At 36.2% G+C, this 20,579-nt stretch overlaps 1 protein-coding gene across 1 annotated transcript in view; it reads right to left on the minus strand.

The window, feature by feature from the left end:
* Positions 1-20,579, minus strand: part of angpt1 (angiopoietin 1) — a 104,393-nt gene that overhangs the window by 47,842 nt on the left and 35,972 nt on the right. Inside the window, exons 2-6 of the mRNA XM_051671595.1 lie at positions 18,697-18,852; positions 18,152-18,273; positions 15,691-15,932; positions 5,411-5,538; positions 1,005-1,106 (exon numbers count right to left, since the gene is read on the minus strand). Of these exons, the coding sequence (XP_051527555.1) occupies positions 1,005-1,106; positions 5,411-5,538; positions 15,691-15,932; positions 18,152-18,273; positions 18,697-18,852 (750 nt within the window). The remainder of the gene's footprint in view (positions 1-1,004; positions 1,107-5,410; positions 5,539-15,690; positions 15,933-18,151; positions 18,274-18,696; positions 18,853-20,579) is intronic.

A 20,579-nucleotide genomic window follows, 5' to 3' on the forward strand; every position in this document is an offset into this window, starting at 1 on the left:
AAATGGAATTATTGCTTATTTAAAGGTGGAAGGTTACTTTAAAATGTAATGTAATCTAGCAGAAAATACTGATTACATGCTACAAAATGTAATCAGAGAGTGCATTTACATGCACAATAATATGCTGATAACTATCAAAAAGCAGCTTATTCTAAACATCTACCAATGCAATATTTAAAATTGTTTGGTTTTCTTCCGGTTTTGACCTCAAAACTCAAACAGGCATGCGCACAAGACTTGCACACACTGGATAAGCCACCAGAACATTGGTAAAGGTGTTTACATGCAATGCAAAATTGGATTAATGGGCAAAAATCTGTGCGTGTCTAGCGTTTGTTGCTAAAACAGTTTATGAACTTGTGGGGAAAAAGCAGATATTAGGGAGAATGATGATCTCAGTCTTCATTCTCTTTAATTGTTTTGAAAAAAGATGCAATGAATGTGAATGGTGAAAAGACTAACATTCTGCCTAACATATAGTTTTATGTTACACAAAGGATAGAAAGTCATATGGGTTTGGAACGACACAAGGGTGAGTTATTGTTAACGCATTTTTCATTTATGGGGAAACTACTTCTTAAAAAGGGATTTAATAATTCATTATAAGTATTATATTTTTGCTTTTTGCTTCAAAAACAATGCCAGCACTGACATCCTAGTTAAGGATTTTTTTAATCCTTATTTTTCTTCCTTTAAAGAATAACACTGACTACGACAATAATGTGCCAGTCCAGACATTCAGTCTAACTTTCCAAAGTGGAGGGTGAATCCCTTGTTCTCTGACTCTTTTCCAGGTGCAGTAAAAAACTAATCTGTTTCCTACTCTATGGGCAGCCACGGTTATCCCTTACTCTTTTGAGTCTAAATCAAAGACAGATGAACTGAGAAGATATATCACCCACATTCACTGATTTAAAGAGAGAGAAATGAATATCATGTCCACATGGATCACCATTACAAAGAGAGAGAAATAGAGGTTAGTGGGAAGGAATCTGGCTATGTACCACTTTATATTCTTTCCATGTTCTCTGGAAGTCCACGCTGCCATCTTCACGTCTCTGGATAACGGTCCAACCTCCCCCCGCAGACTCCATGTTGCAGTACACCTGTTTGGAAACAGACATGCAAATCACACATACAGACGTATACATGAACGAAAAAACAAACAAATATTTTTTGCATGCCTACTTATATACCCACACACTGGCTATGTCTCTATGCCAGTCATAGTAATTATTCGCTTTCATTGTTTGGAAAACAAATTAACGCAATGAAAGTAAATGGTGATCAAAGACGTTATTCTACCTAACATCTCTGTTGTGTTCCACAGAAGAAGAAAAAAATACAAAAGTCATTGAGTGAATTATCCCTTTAGGATAAGCTAGTAATTATTTACTGACTACAATGCTTATAAAAATGCTATATTATCTATATATATTTAATATAATTAACTGCTTTCAAACACTCCATCAGACACAAATTCATTTCAGATTCATTTTCCCGTTTGGCTGAATTGCTTATTGAGGGTGCCAAAAATCACCTGCTTGCATGTGAAGCAACTGAGAAATGTAAACGACCAGTCATGGTTCATTATGTTGTTACGTGCCATCGTGTTGCTACAAGAACAGACCGGTGCGCAACACAGTCTCATTTAAACGGTCCGGCACATAAGAGCAGTGGCAGACGCTTCTGCTTGCGCTGGATCCGCATGAGCATATGAGTGCAACTTCAAAGTCAAAGCGCTTGACATGTGCTGTAAGTAAATGTCTTATTCACTGTGTACTCTATGTGCAATTGGTTTGATTCTGTATTTTTTAAGTAAATGCGATTGCTAACGTGGACATGCCCTCCATGGTTGCTGGTCTACAAAAATGTCTTCATGTGCAAATAAATTACTAAAATTTGATGACTAAACAGAAATCAGAAGAAACTGCTATCTACTATTTAAAATATAATATAATTTTTTTAGATTCTTATTTACAAACTTAAAGTTTTGTGTGAAATTGAGGAAATCTAATGCTAAATAAGTGTTAATTATTATTATTATTTATTTTTTAGCAATTTTATGTTTTTATGTTTATGTTATTTACTATATTAAATATGGAATATCATAGAAAGCAAAGGATATGTCTATACTTTCTTCAAAAACTGACCAGATGAAGACATTTTAGTAGACAGAATATTACACCAACATTAAAATTGTGTCTGCCTAGATCCCTTCCTACCTCTGTAAACTGTCTTTCAAGGCAGCATTTTTCAGATTTTAGAGACAGCCACATCCTCACTTGACCTAATGGATCTTTATATCGTTACAATAACAACATATATCTCCATTAGCTTAGTGATTTCTCCAAACAGTGATTAGTGGAGAGGCAGAGTAGCAGCTCTGAGATCAAAGCTGTGGTGCACAGGGCCACCTGGCTGTAATCTAGCACAGTGTGTAGAGAGTAATGCAGTCACCTCAAACACACACAGCTGAACACACACACTGACCAATCTGGTAACAATTAATCCAGTATTAATGGTTGGACCAACACTGAAACCAGACTTTTAGGAACAGACATTTCATGGATGCTCTTTTTCATTCTGTTTCACACATACAATCATACTGTAAAAGGTGCAAATGTGCAGTTGTTAACTTCAAGGTGCTGTATTCAGTTTTAGCCATTCTGGAATTTCCACCAGACCAGCCGTTGAATTAGCCACGCACCCTCTTTTCAAAACCCCACACTCCAATATCATGTGGACACACACAGACACACTAGAGATCATTGTGTTGGATCAGATGGAAGATGAAGGGTCCCCCTGAGCATTTTGTTGTCCGAATCAGAGAGTTTTGTGGTAGCAGGACACCATACCGACACTTATACGAGCATATATGGGCTGCCCTGTAAATGCGCACAGTGGTTGACATGCAGAAAGTCTTTTGATTGCGGACATCTTTTTCCCCACTGTTTACCGAGCCTAGGGCAGTTACAGAGACGTGTGATAGATCATAGCACCTATTTCAGTGATATTTTACATCTGCATGTCATTTCACAAAAATAAAGAAAAATCTCTCACAGCACCTTTAAGGAGCAATTTCTACCTTACCTGACACTTATAAATTACTTTTGCTGGTGTAACCTGTGTAGTGAGGTTGATTCAGTCACATTATAGTAATAATTCAAATTATAATAAAATATCATAACTTGTGCGGCCAGTTTAAAAATGAATTTTTCCACGTTCATGATTCGCATCAGTGGGTCAATGCTAGTGTCAAGCGCCGTTTTGAACTCCACATGAAAAGCGAATGCAGACAAAAACGTCTTATTCTGCGTTTTGGTGATAGTTAAGACTTGGCGTACTTCTGTGTTATTTTATATGTGCCTTACTTAGGCTGAAAAATACTAGATTTCTGTCACAAGTTCCATCTAGGTTTGTTTTGTACAACAAATAGCATTAAAAGCTCCATTTCCCATCAACACCGAATCACTACTGTGTGTGTTTGTGGTCTGTGCCACAAACTATATATATATACACACTACCGGTCAAAAGTTTTGAAAAGTTTTCAAACACTTACTCATTCTTCATTATCATTTTTTTCCCACATTTTAGAATAATAGTAAAATCATCAAAACTATGGAATAACATAAATGGAACTATGGGAATTATGTTGTGACTAAACAATATCCAAAATAAATCAAAACTGTGTTATATTTTAGCATCTTCAAAGTAGTCACCCTTTGCCTAGAATTTGCAGACATGTACTCTTGACATTTTCTCAACCAACTTCTTGAGGTATCACCATGGGATGCTTTTAAACAGTATTGAAGGAGTTCCCATCTATGTTGGGCACTTATTGGCTACTTTTCTTTAGTATTTGGTCCAAACTTTTTTTTAATTACATTTTAGTTTTATAATGAAATAAATTAATATGGTGGCACAATTATAGTTTTGTCTACAAAACTAATTTCAAACATTTAAGCATACATCTGCCTTCAGATCAAAAGATTTTTAAGATCATGAGAAACATTTCAGTCAGGTGTTTCAAAATTTTGACCGGTTGTGTTTAAACCACCTTCCTAATATTGTGTAGGTCCCCCTCGTGCCGCCAAAACGGCGCCATCCCGCATCTCAGAATAGCATTTTGAAATGATATTCTTTTCACCACAACTGTACAGAGCGGTTATCTGAGTTACTGTAGACTTTGTCAGTTCAAACCAGTCTGGCCATTCTCTGTTGACCTCTCTCATCAACAAGACATTTCCGTCCACAGAACTGTCGCTCAATGGATGTTTTTTGTTTTTGACACCATTCGGAGTAAATTCTAGAGACTCTTGTGCGTGAAAATCCCAGGAGGTCATCAGTTACAGAAATACTCAAACCAGCCCATCTGGCGGGTTGGCGCTGTTTTGGTGGTACGAGGGGGACCTACACAATATTAGGATTTTTTTAATGTTGTGGATGATCGGTGTATATATATATATATATATATATATATATATATATATATATATATATATATATATATATTTACAGTATATATATTTATTTTTTAAGTGCACTCTGCAATACATTTGCATTGTCCCAGATTATAGACCAGGGGTTTTCAACCTTTATAGACCCATAAACCCCCTACCCAGACTCTCAGCCAACCCAGCCCCCCCCCCCCCAATATAAAAAGCTAACTTTTTTTGTTAACACTTTATAAAACCTTTCATAAAAACAATAGTCCCCTAAAAAATTACATTCTGTGATCATTTACACACCCACATGTTGTTTCAAACCCTTATGATTTACTTTCATAGAACACAAAAGAAGACATTGGGCAGAATGACATCACCAGTCACCATTCACCACTCACTTTCACTGTTTGCAAAATGATGCAATGAAAGTGAATGGTGACAAAGACTAACATACTGCCTATCATCTTATTTACGTGTTCATCAGAAGAAAGAAAGCCATACAGGTTTGGAACAACTTGAGGGAGAGTAAATGATGACAGAATTTATATTTTGGGGTAAACTATCCTTTTAAAAACATTAACATTACTACACTATATTAAACTTGGCAGATCATTAATTTGAAAGGTAGAAACTAGTCAAAAGATAGAAATGCCATTAAAATTCCATGTTTTAACTTCTCCATGTGTCCATCTTCTCAATGGACCCCCGGAGTACCTTCAGGGACCCCAGGGATTCATAGACCCCTGGCTGGAAACCTTGGTCATAAACAGAATGAAACCAATAGCACTCAATAACCTCTAACTACTTCCTGGTGCTACAGAGAGAACCCATCAAATATCCCACATACCTTACCAGACAAAGTTCACCAAAGCCATCTGAGCATCCACTTATTCCAGAATGGAGTCAGTGTGCCTTTAATTCCTAATTAGACAATAATATAACACTGAAATTAGAACTTCTACCTTTTTAGTCTCTTGGGGGCTGATATTGATGGTGTAAACTCCATTTTTCTGGAGCCCTGCTTGGTATAGGTCTGCACAGTCCCGGTACTTCCTCTCCTCGTCAGCTTGCTTTGTGCTGTTTGGCACCACTGAAGACACAAAGAGTACCATGTCGGTAATAGCGAAAATATAAACATCCAGCAAAATAATAAATGTAGCTCTTTATTTTGGTACACACATTAGAGAACATCTGTGGATCTGCCCTGGTTGTGTTGAATAAATAAAGCGATTTCCACTCACTCCCTTGCATCAACATGTCTGAGGCTAACATTCTGACAAACAGAACATATCAACACTGTGGCTTCCATTTCAACAAGACAGCAATAATGCATAGACAAACAGACTAATGATATTTTAATGAAGTCATCAAAACCTGGCAGGTGATAGCAATATGTCAAGATCCCCTGGGCTGTATAACAGTTTAATCCTAAATCATTTACATCAACCGCCGTGAATTCAATAAAAGAGGGTTTAAGATGGAATGCTCTGGACTTGGACCAGGAACCGCTCCTAAAAAGGCATCCAGTTAGTATATATGTACAGAAGAGGATTATTTATAATAGTATAATTATGATTGACAAGGAGTATACAGTATTCAGTGCTCTAGCTTCTGTCAGCAGGCTTTCACGGAGGGTATGTGTATAAAACTGTACATTCCTAATATCTGCTTCATGTTACAAAACCATTCAAACGGTTAAATGTATGTAAGCATACCGGAGAATAACATTGCTGTACAAGATCAGTATTATTAAAATTGTAAAATATTGCACGTTTTGTAATGAATCACATGCAACCACTTCAAAAACAAATGCTCTCTTTCTTCCTGAGTTAATGGAATAAATAATACACATAGCCAAGGCAAATTCAAAATACAGCATCAGTTTTCATACGATGTCTCAAATCTGGTTAGACTTATTTTGAAATAAAAAAGACAGCATTGACTTCCAAGATCTCTTGTGTGGTATCACCATGATCTTTTGCCAGTGAGTGACACATTTTGAGTGTGAAAGTCTTTTAATCAAAGTGCTGATCTTTGGCTCCCAGAGAGAAGCCCCTCTGCTCCAACAAACAGCTGCGTCTCCGTCCATCTGCAGGCAATTACGCTGCCAATATTTTAAAACTAAGCAAGAGTCTGCGGACAAAATACTACAAGCTATAAATTTCAAGATCCTGTTATAACAAGTGGTTTATATTTGCCCACCGTGTCCTTGTTATATAAATGGAAATTCCTTCTGATTCCTCTCGTTTTTTTCATCTTCTGTTTGTTAACTGCTTAAGACCGCATCTCAGTTTTCACACCATTGTTTTTTCTGTTGGGGCTATTTAAGGAAAGGAGATGTCACTGCTAAGAGGGACGTGTCAGGGGTGTTTAAACAGAACTTTGATCCTTGTCACGGGACAGAGGGCTCGGGTGGGCAACCCTTCATTCAAAGATATTTTTCCTGCCGATTTAGTAAAGGACTGAGTGTCAGTGACAAGCATCTCCAGCTGTGACAGACTGACAGATGGGAACTTCATGCTGCGGAGTCTAACACAACAAAAGCCCAGCTGTGTCAGGCAACGGCAATTTACCGCTTATAGCCAGGAGCCGAAAACTGCAGGGCTGGACAGCACAGGGACAGCCAAGTTCAATGCAAGCAAGGAAAAAACTTGGCTTTACGCAAACAGCTAAGACATCAATGTGGCTCAGTTTTCCTCTAGTTGTACTGCAAATTCTTTGTTGAATATTTGGCTACACTTAACTTAAAATTACTTCTTGGTTAACTTAACTAAAAATATTAAGCACTGCATAGCTTAATGTACATAAAAATAAAATATATGAAATAAAGTGTTATGATATAGGCCTATCTAAATATCTGTTTGTGTATTAGTTACATGTACCATGGTAAAGTTATTAGATGATAACATCACAGTACTAATTTCCATATTCATGTACCAAAGTATAAAGGACAGAATGTGGCTTGTTTAAATACATAACAATTGTCACAAAGGGTATATATCTCAGTAACCATAAGATTTGTAGTGAAAAGTCCAACTGCGCAAATGTGTTTTCTCTAGCAGAGGTTTTGTATGTTGGTTTAAACACCTAGTTCAAACCCTGTTAAATTAGATGAATTGCTGTGAATTCTACCCTTCAAAGTAAATTTTCACTTCCAAAATTTTTTTGTTATAGCTCTGGGGTAAAAACAAAAGAACATATTCAAACTACTCTAGCATACATCAAGGCAAGGATCAACTATTTTATGAAGGCTGATTTTTACCAAATGTTTTTACCAAAATCTTTAAATGTGTGAAAGTCACATCATGTTGTCACATTTTTATCGGGACAGGCTGTCACATATGTTTAAATATCAAAAAATTAATAAAATGTATTTATTACAATATTTGTACATTACTTTTACATTTTTGCTGTTTAATTAATTGTTTTGCGTTTCATCATTGTTTAATTTTTTTAATTTGGCTGAAAATTAAAAAATGTAAAGATGTGTAGATTTTGTTTCAGTGGTTGTGATGGTGGGGACACGTTCCCCTGTCATTTCCCAGTATTCACTTGAAACCCCAGCCACTGGTTTAGTTGCAAATTGCATTGTAATATCTTACCTCCTATAGTGTGATAAATATAGTGTGACACTATTGGGGCATGTTGTCACAAAATGTCAACATGTGTTCAATGAACTGTATATTTTTTTTTTTTTTTTTTTTTTTTTACCTGGGCAAAAATGATGAAAATGTCCAATCGCTTTTTTGTAGTCAAGGTATGTGAACCCACCCTGAGAAATGTTCACTGGAATAAAAAAGTGTAACAACTTGCCTCAGTTTCCCCTATGGAATAACTGTTACCACAGTGCATGTCCAAAAAAACATTATCATGTCACAATGTCCAAATACCATGGCAATATCATGGTGATATCTTTTAAGTGTTACCAAATAATAAAAAAAATTAGTCATGTGTCTCCATATTGAACTTGAACAGAACTGAAAAAGAGAGCTCCATCATTTTTATATAAACAAAAAAACATATTATGACATTTGACAATGTTTGGATGCCAAGGAATAACTTTACATGTAAATCTTAGCTGTGGTACACAGAGCTATTAAACAGCTTGTATCTTGGCTCATAAAATTATATTCACAAAAGTTTATGTGATAAGAACAATCAAGCAAACCATTTTTATAAATCAGAACTCGCTAGGCCCTCACTGACACATCATAAGCTTAGGCTGACAATAAGAAAGAACTAAAAGTCCCAATGAAGTGTTTTGGACTGAGAAAGGCAACTGTACTACAAACTACTGAAATACAAACTGAATCTTTATATCTATACAACTGAGTCTGATTTTTTTCAAAAGGAACAAGACTAATGAACACCAGCTGAGCTAGAAGAACAGCGATACGGTGTACTTTTAAAAACATTTAATAAGCCATAAACCATTCCAATCATTATGTGTCATAATAAAAATGTTTTTCAAACCAAAAAATCATGTTCTGACATAGTTTCATATTTACATGCAGTACTGAGTCATAGCCTGTCCCTAGAGAACTGAATTCAGAGAAAAAATTATATTTTGCTCTTTTAATGCACTAAAGATGATTGATGCCCTATATTAAGTCAGATTTTACAATTCTGCAACAAGCAAATCATAGGGATTTACTACAACCATCCAAATGGGGTAACAATTATAAATAATAATACTATTATAATAATACAATAATAATACTATTATAATAATACAATAATAATACTATTATAATAATACAATAATAATACTATTATGCTCGTTTTAAAGAAAATCGCCTCCTCTATATGGTATGATATTTTAGGTTCTGTTTATTTTTCGTGAAGTTATAGCTGAAAAAGCTGCATATAAGCAACACCTATTTACATGTATTAAACATTACTCACTATATTCTTGTCTGTGTTTAAAACAAATAGGCTTCCAAGCTATTAAATCCAAGCTTTTTAACACATACTCTATAATATGTATTCTCACATATGCTTTGTCTTATATAAAAAGTCACATATTTGTACATATGCGCAACATGTATTTTCCCAAATATTTTAATATGTACATACTGTAAATTCCTAAATATATGAACTATATTAATTATATATGGAAATATGTGCTTATATTTGGCCATATATAATATTAATAGGGTGTTTTGAATGGTTTTTAATGCATTAAGATGTGGTTGCTTCTGGGAAGTTGCTTACTGGCCCGAGTCAAAAGAGTCCACTCCCAAGTCTATAAGTCCAATCATTTTGAAAAGTTATAGCACACCTCTCCTCAGCAAGCTACACAATTTGAGGTATCACTTTCAGCACAAGATGCTTGTTCAAATCCCTTACCTTAAGTATGAGCAATAGTAATAGGGCCTTAGAAAGCTCCACTACTAATAATTATGCCTAATGATTTTGATAATGCTTATTGTGCACAAGTAATAATTTTATAAATAACTGCCTTGCAATTATGAACAGTGATCTGACAAAATCAAAGACAGTGAAACATTTCGCAAAGGAGGCAACACTCACATCTCTTCATTGTCACAAATGACGAGATAAGTTGTACTTGTTAAGCAATGAGAGTAACTTGTAGTGAGATATATAATATCATTAAGGTTAAGCACTTTAAACAATGTCTTATTCATGTAAGAATGTAAAAAGCAGCATTATAAAAAATAAATAAATAAAAAAAAAAATAAAAGCTCAAAATTTTCTTCCCAAAAAAGGAAGTTTAGAGCTTTGGTTAAACATAGTTTTTGCAAATTCAGTGGAGTCATGCTTTTGGACAGGCAACCTAAGAGACCTAAAGTGCCTTCCTGGCCACCTCAATGGACAGGCCTTCCCATAGGAGTCATTAAGTTTGAGTTATTCAGCCAGAGGTCAGAAAAGTGACCTCTGTAGCACACTGGAGCTGGGTACTGCAACACAGGGCAAAAGACTAATCATATATCTGAGACTACAGTTTGTTTCACATCTACTTAAAATCTCCACTTATCATAATTTGTTTGGCTTTGTTTGGTAATGTGTATTTTTGTGCACAATTATACTTGCTTGTTAATATTACATGGAAATCATGCTACAGTATGTGTCCCAACTTACAAATAGGCCAAACCACAGTGGACCCCAACTGCATTTTATACGCCCAATTAAACCCATGAAAGAACACATTTGTGATGTTTTATTCAGGTTTCCATCCAGGAACAGCCCAAAACCAAGCTGGAACCAAAAATGGTCTCTTATTTTGTTTGACTGACTGATGGCGAATATATTACTGTTCTTTAATAATAATAATAATAATAATAGTAATAATAATAATAATAATAATAATAATAATAATCATCATCAATATTATATTACAATAATATAATATTCAAGATGACAGTGTTTTCAAAAAATAATGATGAAAAGTGGGCTGAGACTCTATCACAAAGTGGACAGAGACGAATGAAGAAGATAGGAACAAGATATGGTTTTTCTCTTTGTTTCAATGTGCTATTTATTTTTGTTTGTTTGTGGCTGAAGTAAAAAAGTTCCAAGTTAAGTTCAAGAGGACTCAAGTGTAAACCCTCAAAGAGTAGCCTTTTTATTGGCAGTAGAACATGGGCAAAACATTACCAAACTTTGGTCAAAAGGAATCACTTACTAGTTGTTTTTTTTTTTTTTTTTCATTCACTGATTTGGTTCTCAAATTCAACTTACTGACTCAATGATCCAGTTGAAGCTTTGTTTTGTTTTTTTGGTCTTTCCACAAACAAAACTATTGTATGGCTTCAGGAGACTTAGAATATAGCACCCAAGTCATATGGACTACTTTTATGGTGTTGTTTTGCTTTTTTGTGCCATTTTTGGAGCTTGACATGACAAGAACTGTTATCTGGAAAAGATCTGCAACTATTCCCTTAACTTTTCATATAGGTAGGCTAATCCACAAAATTGTCTGAGTTTTGTTTATTATTATGTTGCATGAACTAAAAGGAGCTATGGTATCTAGAGCCATGTCAAGGGCCACTCAAAACCCAAACGAAAAATGTAAGAAACAGGATGTTGCTTTCACTGCCCTCACAGCAAGAAGAAAGCCCTGCGAGGAGTACGGTCAGAAGCATGCTGTCCTGCATGACCTGTGCTGTCCCACCTCAGATATTTAAGGTACATTTTCTGTGACCGCAGAAACGTGGGGCAGACAGTGGGCAGACATAGGGCCAAGAGGCCACTCAGGGGTTGCATTGGGAGAAACAGGGGTAATGAGTTCAGTACACTGACTCCTGCTGTTGTGAAGGCAACCATGAGGGTTAGAAGGAAACCTCCAATCCCAGAACACTGCACTGGGGCAACGTTCAGTCTGGCCTTTAACTCAATCAGGGGTTGTTTGACATTTCAGTCAACTGTTAAGCACAGGCAGTGTGCTAAAGCGTGATAAGCCGCATCCGTTGAGGTTCACAACACTGTCTGGAGCTAAACGTCATTTAAACAGACAATGGCATATTCTGCACCAACCTGGAAGAGGCTTTCTCATTGATAACATACATGTGCATTTGTTCTCAGTAATAACATACATGTAATAACAGAGCAATGTTTTTATAGTTTTCTGGGAATTCAATCGACAAATAGCCTACTTATCGTTGTGTTTTATATTAAGCTGGGATAACGGTAAGTATTTAAATGCTTCTGTCTGATTTCCGAGTACTCCATTTAAAAATATAAGGCTGTTCTATATACATCGATCAGCCACAATATTAAAACCACCTGCCTAATATTGTGTAGGTCCCCCTTGTGCCTCCAAATCAGCGCCAACCCCCATCTCAGAATAGCATTCTGAGATGCTATTCTTCTCACCACAATTGTACAGAGCAGTTATCTGAGTTACCATAGACTTTGTCAGTTCGAACCATTCTGGCCATTCTCTGTTGACCTCTCTCATCAACAAGGCATTTCCGTCCACAGAACTACTGGATGTTTTTTTGTTTTTGGCACCATTCAGAGTAAATTCTAGAGACTCTTGTGTGTGAAAATCCCAGGAGATCAGCAGTTACAGAAATACTCAAACCAGCCCGTCTGGCACCAACAATCATGCCACGGTCCAAATCACTAAGATCATATTTTTTCCACATTTGTATGGTTAATATGAACATTAACTGAAGCTCCTGACCCGTATCTGCAGATTTTATGCACTGCACTGCTGCCGCACAATTGGCTGGTGAGAGAGGTCAGTAGAATGGGCAGACTGGTTTGAACTGACAAAGTCTACGGAAACTCAGAAAAACGCCCTGTACAGTTGTGGTGAGAAGAATAGTATTGTTGGGTTCAAGTCCACCTTAGCTGAGTCTGAGTCGAGTCCGAGTCCAAAAGGGGCCAAGTCGGACTCAAGACCGAGTCCATAACAGGTCGAGTCTGAGTCGAGTCCGAATGAATCGGTTCAAGAATCTGAATTAAAATTGTAACCGTAAACTCAACATCAATATTTTAAGCTTATTTTAACCTTCATAACTAAGAAAAGCAATTTGTCAATATAAATGCAAAAAACAAATGATTAGTATCCAGCTGAACAAGTTTCAAAGTGGTTTCAGATTGAAAGCGTATGCTTTAGGTGTATGAACTGTCCTTCAACACACTTCTTATTGCGTTCTGTTGACATTTCAATTATTTGTTGCTTTTCCCCTCCACTCAGACATAGACTAAAGAAAGTGAAAGCTGCATTAGTCATTACAATCAGAGTTATTATTATTTCACATTTTAATTTAGCTTTTATTTCTACTTCATTTGTAATTTGTCCATTCAGTTTAAACTTATGGGTAAAATACATTTAATGTAATTAATTAAATACATTTAATGTGTTTAATAAATTTAACAAATGGTAATATTAAAACATTTAATAATGCCCATAAAATTAAATACAACAGCATAAAATAAAAACAGAAAAGATCAGATACTATTAAAAATATATTTATATACTACAGTACTACACTTCACACTTTTCAGTCCTCCTGCTGTGTCCAGGTGTAGCCTACTTCCCTAAAGTCAAGATCAACTTTTTGACAAACTCACCTTGGGCTGATGTATCTTTTCACATATTTAGTATGGATAATGGGTGAATAGAGACTTCTCCCCTCACCTGTGTTCTTCATTGTATTTTCTGACTTTTTTGACATTGAAACACAAGTGCCAGCTTTACAGGTAACACACAGAGGTTGCGCTATAAATATGTAACGGACTGAGTTGTACAATTTCCATCATGGTCTATTTCATCCGTCATTTTAGTTTAAATGTCCCTGATACGTAGTAAATTTGATTTTGTCTCGATATAGTCAACATTTTCAGTTAGAAATGACTTTGCGTAGTAAGCGTGAGTCTGATAAAACGTGTTCTATTTAATAATTTGCAGAGTTGGGGAACGTACTTTTTAAAGTGTAATTACATTATTGATATTTCTGGATGAGAGCGGCAGAGCACGTCTGGTGCATGGTGATCTCTTTCCTGCACACACATACAGCACGAGTGCGCAGGTGAGAGAGAGAGAGTTAAAAAAGTACGTTGAAAGAGTGCGCGCTGCTTCTCTCAGCCAGAATAATCACATGTATGGACATATATGTGTGAAAACTGAGGCGCAGTATCAAATACACAGAATGTATGATAGTACTAACTGTAGAGAGAACATCAATATGAAGAAGCCAAATCCCGTACATTTATAGACAATTTTGAAATCCCGGCCAGACGTTTTTTTTAGGTCTCAAAAAAGAGGACATGTCTGGGGAAAAGAGGACGTATGGTCACCCTATGTTATGTAATTTTTTTGTTTGTTTGCTTTTCATTGCATCACAAATACCATGAACTTGGCCGGACTCTGAAAAAAATCCCAAATCTGAAAGGCTCAAGTCCGAGTCAAGTCCGAATAAAAATGCATCCGAGTCTGTGACAAGTCCAAGTCCATTAAAACTGTACTTGTGACTCGGAATCGAGTTTGAGTCCGAACTCAAGTACCCCAACTCTAAAGAATACTATTCTGAGATGCGGGTTGGTGCTGTTTTGGCAGCACGAGGGGGACCTACACAATATTAGGCAAGTGGTTTTAATGTTGTGGCTGATCGGTGTAATAATAATATAATACTTCTTCGACTACAAACTCTTCAGACAAGTTTAGTAAGTTCTGTTCTCTGTTTTGTGTGCAGCTGTGTTGTGTTCTGTTGTCGCTATTGTTGTGGAGGACCTGTTTTTAGATTAACAAAAGGAGTTTTCACTTGAACACCCCAATGTCATGAGGGGGCTGCGTGCTCTCATGCCCTATCATGAACATGCACAGGAGATCGGCGGACAGTGAACATTTTCACTAAATAATACATTAGATTTCGGTTTGTTTCTCACCAAACCTTATCGTATGCTTTCAAAACAATCATGAGTCTCATGGAATAATTTATTAGTCTTCTGAATTATACTTTTGCATTCTTTTGAAGCTTGAGGTGGTCACCATAAACTTCTATTGTATGACATCACTGAGCACAACATTCTTTCACAATTTCTCCCTTTGTGTTAAGCAAAAGAATGAAAGTCATATGGGGTTATAAAAAAACACAGGGGTGAGTAAACAATGACTGAATTAAAAGGTTTGGGTGAACTAATCCTATAAGTACACAATGTTTCATTATCATTCTATACATAAAGGTTTGCAATACACTGTGTGGTCATGTCATGTGCCATAGCAAAGATTTATTAATACAGAAATTAGGTCAATCTAACCTAATCTTTGGGCACCATGATAGATTTGTTAGTTTAGTTTATAGGTATGGTACATGTCAAACAATAAAATGTACATCAGGTGTTCTGGGTCTACATGCATGTCCCAGGGTTATTGTAGTTTGAATTTTTAAATTTGTTTTTATTTGTATTTTATTTTCAATTTGTCCTTTCAGTTCAGTTTAGTTTTCATTAGTTTTCACTCTATGATTGTTAGTTTTAGTTAGTTAAATTTTTTGGGGGTGTTTTCTAGTTTAATTTTAGCTTTAGTTTAAAATTTTAACATACTGTAATCAAAAATTACAATTAATTTAGGGCCATTTTTATTTTAGTTAGTTTTTGAGTCATGAAAATGTATTTATTTAATTTAGTATTAGTTTTTCTAATAATGTTAGTTTTTATTTTTATAATTTTGTTTTCATTTAGCTTTAAATTTTGTTAACAATAATAACACTGGCAGGTCCATAACTAGGGATTTATTTCTATGAAAAATTCACATCTGATCTTTGCTTACATGCTGTAACTTCATCCTTGGCACAGAGGCTAAGCAGGTTGCGTACAGTGTCCATCAGGTCTTGCTGTTGTCTCTGCAGAGCAGTGCTGTTACCGCTCGCTCGACTCAGCTGAGACTCCAGCTCCCGAATCACTGCACTCTGCCTGCTGACCAGAGTCTGAAGACTGCTCTTCTCCTCCCGCAGGGCCTCCAACTCCTCTCTGTGCCTGTCCTCCATCTCCTGCATTTTTAACTCAAGAAACCTGGGCAGGAATGAGATGGATAGGGAAAAACAGTGAGAGAAAAACAAGAAAAGGAAATTTGAAAATAAAAATGATAGGAAATCAGCAGTCTAAGGCAGTGTCTGGGTTGTGACGTATTATACTGTAATCTAAGTTGGTGACATAGTTTTTGCCATAATACCATAGTTACAATTATTTTTACTACAATACAAATATTCCATTTATATGGGATCTGTTTCAAACTGCTTAAAAGAAGTCATTTTTTATTTCTTTTTTTAGGACTGTGGTGACAAATAACAAAACGTTTTATTGTATTAACAATAAGTGTGGTATTTTTTTGCATAAACTGATTAACATGATAAATCTTTATAAGGGTTTACAAGAAACAGTATCAAAGCTTAATTTTAAGTGATAGTTTTATTCATAAAATATATGGATATTATTTATTGGAAATTATTTATAAAATTATATCAGTTACAAAAACTATTTTTTTCTTCATATCTACAATTTGAGTGTGTGCATGTTTGTGCATGTTCAAAAATTTTAGTTAGAATGCTTTTAAAAGAAAATGTTTTTCTATAAAAATCAATCTACATCAAATTCTTTTATATATATATATATTTACAGTAGCATATCATATTGCATAGTTTTGTAAGTGTAGATTCCAGGTAAACACAAAATGTCTTGGATCCTGAGATGAGAAAGATAAATGGAATAGTTCACCCAAAAATGATAATTATCTCGAATTCTCTTCCTCACACTTGTCGCATGTGCGGAGATCTGTACATGCGCTCTGCGCATGCATCAAGTGCAAGGAAATGTAACCGAGCTTCAAATCATGATCGCACCTTGGAGACTGCAGATGGCAGTCTGCAGATTCATAGTGAAAAATTTGGGATTGGGTCTGTTCTCACCCAAAACCGATCGTATCGCTTCAGAGGACATGGATAAAACTACTTGAGTTGTATGGATTACCTTTATGCCTTTATTGTATTTTCTTTTTTGGAGCTTGGAAGTGTTGGACCACATTTACTTGCATTGTCTGGATATAGTCACATCATATCTTCATCAAAATATCTGCATTTGTATTCCATAGAAGAAAGAAAGTCATATGAGTTTGAGATGGCATAAGGGTGAGTAAATGATGAGAGAATTATCATTTTTGGGAGAACTATTCCTTTAAGAACTCCTGCTCTAAAGTTTCACCTTAATGATGCTGTATTTTTGTTTCAGTATTCACAGAGAAAAGTAATAGACAGCTATAATAAATATTGATATGAATGTAGTCAATCTCCATAAATTACACACCATTAAAAACACTCAGTTCATCATATAGCTTTGGGGATTACAGTAAGTCTAGAATGGATCCAGGCCTTACATTTAAACTGTACATCTTGGAAACCTGATGCACACTGGTGTCAATTCATTGTCTTGTTTAAGTAAAATTAATTCCACAAAGAACTTCATTTTGAGTTATTTCCTATTTTTTAAAATATGAACTAAATATGAATGCCTGTCTGCTTTTACAACAACAGTTGGCCTAGAAGCACAAGCAAAGATCACTGGGAATTAAACTCCTTGTTTTGACAGTGAGACAGAGACAAGTCCCATCAGACCAATCCATACACTGAAAATTGGAAGGCGTTCTAAAAGTTATGCATTGCAAAATTATTGCAAACATGAGACACTTCATCTGTTCATCTTCATAAGGGACTGAGTTTAACGGCAGGGCAGAAGACATCACTCACATCTTGGCAAGTTTCATTGCATTGCACTGCATGGGACCACGTTAAAGTCTGAGAGCTCATCATGTGTCAAGAATTGAAAATCATTTAGTGTAATGACCTGTATTGTGGTTTTGGCTTAAGATGCTGCTTTTCCTAAAAATCACAAGGAAGTTAGATTTAATTGTCTGTATTGGCAGATTAAATATCAGCACAGTGAGACAACTTAAGCACAGTCACTACTGTATCTGAGAACAGTGTTCAAATTGTGTTTGAGCTCTTGGAGGATTCTATCCCCATGCTGGAATAATTTATATTTTTTTAATTAATCAATAATCCCACCCACCCACCCACACCCTTTTTTGTTCTTATGGAGGGTCCCTTAACTATAATAGGGGGTCCAGGACCACCCAGCCCCCCTCAATTCAAACACTATCTGCTAAGTTTTTTTTATGGCTCAGCTAAGCATTTTACTTCTTGTTTGTATTTGAGGGGTTGTGTTGTTGGGGGGTTTACCCATTCTTGTCATGGATCTTGTTGATTTCATTGGTCTGAATCATGAGTTGTTTCTCTAGCTTGTTGGTAGACAGTGAATTCTCCAGCAGCTGAATTTCCAGTCTCGATGTCTGATTTAAAACCTGAAAACAATAACATTTCTGTAAAAACAAAGTAAAACTTCCGCAAAAACACAGACCTTAAAACCATTAAGTAAGTTCGTCTTAACTGAGCAGAACCTCAGGAGAAGTCATAAACAGAATATAGCGAGCAACTGTACCGCAGTACCATACGGTAGCACTTAGGAACGGTCATTCAAGTCAACCTCTTATTTGACAAAGCAGCTAAAACACAACTTCACTGTATACCTCTGTGTCTCATTAGAAAATACACAAATCATAAAGACATTTAGGAACAAAAACATTATTATGATGCTTAAAAAGAGGCTGTACGTATAATGTGGCATCAGTGTTTTTCTTGGAGTGTTAGGGGCCGTATTAACGGGATATGTGAAAAAAAGTAGTTTGATTAATGGAGCATGCATTGAATCATGGAAGGGATGATACCTGTGTCTCGACATCGGTTAGCTTGCGTGTCTGCTCTGCGGACTGAGAGAGAAGACTGGTGCCCATCTCCAACATTGCGGCTGTGTGATTGTGAACAGCATTCTGTTGTAACTGCACCATCTCTGTTGTCATGCTCTCTTTAATGTAGTTCTCAATCTGTGTTGAAGGAAAAAGGAAAAATTCACATCGAAAGTAATAAGTAAAAATTATAAAATTTTAGGCAGTCTAAAGGAGCGTTCACACATACAGTGACTTGCAGCGAAAAAGTGACTGGAGTCATGCATTTTCAATGTGATTTGGCAATTTCAATGACTTAATCGCTGTATGTGTGGATCACAATCCCCCCCCTCCCCCTTCCAGCAACATGAGAGACAGTGAGAACATTTACATGCACTTAGGAAAAGGTTTATTCCAGGGTTTTTGCAAAAAGCAGCAATCTGAAACGTCATGTAAACAAGAACTCTGATGAAGAGAAAGCGGGATTAAGGGAAAGCGGTTTAAGACATCCAGGTTTCTCCTGGAGAACGTGACTTAATGTGGTCATGTAAACTCATAAGCACCGTTCTAACAGGTTTTTGAGGAGTGTGCATGTGTGTGGAACAGAGCAGAGAACAAATGTCATAGTATGAAGCCCAACAACATGTCAACACAGCAAAAGGAATTCAACATTTCTGGGAGTACAGTGAGAAAAGCACATACAGTATAAACTATACCCATTTATACACACCAATGTAAAATATTGACGGTCCTTATGCACTCATACATTGAGGGAAGTTTTTTATAAGAGGGAAAGCCCACTATTGCAGTGCATTTCTACTGCATATCATGATGAAAAGTTAAGGAAACAAACACAGCAACAAATAATATTATTTATGTTGACATAATTGTATAAATGAAAAAAAATAAAAATTGTAGTTGGAGCCATGCCCTAGCGCTTGGCACACATGATCAAGGCCCATTGAACAATGATGCTCCAACAGGAAACACGTTTAATTCCGGCTCATGCCATACTATTCCTACTACGCCCTCTCTTCTAATAATTTTTTATCCTCTCTATGGTCTCTATCATTCAATATGCCAAAAGGCCAATAATCAAGCTAAAAAAATAAGAATTCCATCTCAGATGTCTCTGCTTCTTCGTGACCTTGGGGTCATTGACATAATCTACACTCCAGTAGCTGATAAATCCATTCAGAGGTAAAACACCCTTAACTTGACAACTCTAATGGTCCTAAAGACACTTTAACACCCAGAGCACAGGCAGAGTTTGACAAACTTTTTAAGAGGCCAATAAAATTAAAGGAGACACCATTTGAGCACAAGGACACAGGAGTAATCAAACCCACCACAGATATGGCTTCCTTAAACTAAGAAGACCCTCTGCAGAGCCACAAGCTGACTCTTTCAAGAAAAAGGATATTTCCATGTCGGCATCATTTCAAAGAATTTCTTATCTAAGGCAGAGCGGCTCAGTTTAAAACAAACTCAAACAGTGCCACAAAGCAACCGCTTGTAGAATTAGTCTTCAAGGTAGGTGGAAGCAGATGTAGGTCATTTGTTCAGAGAGGAAGAGATGTAGATATCAAGATACAAGGGACACTCAGGTTTATCATTAGTGCTTTCATGCTAATCTTCTTGCTGGAGAAATGACAAGGCCAAAACAAGACTACTTTTGTCTATGAAATCCCAAGAGATATACACTGACTTTCAGGGCATTAGAAAAGACAAAATATTTCACAATTGGATCTTTGATCTTAGTTTCCTGTTGGCATCACTGCTGGCCACCAGTATGAAGTTTGCTGGTGTGCCCATTAGGCTTCTTAGATACCTTATCTTAAGAAGAAAGAATTCCATGGTCAACCAGCTTCACCAAAGACCATGCT

The sequence above is a fragment of the Myxocyprinus asiaticus genome, chromosome 34 (genome assembly GCF_019703515.2).
Source record: "Myxocyprinus asiaticus isolate MX2 ecotype Aquarium Trade chromosome 34, UBuf_Myxa_2, whole genome shotgun sequence".
NCBI lineage: Eukaryota > Metazoa > Chordata > Actinopteri > Cypriniformes > Catostomidae > Myxocyprinus > Myxocyprinus asiaticus.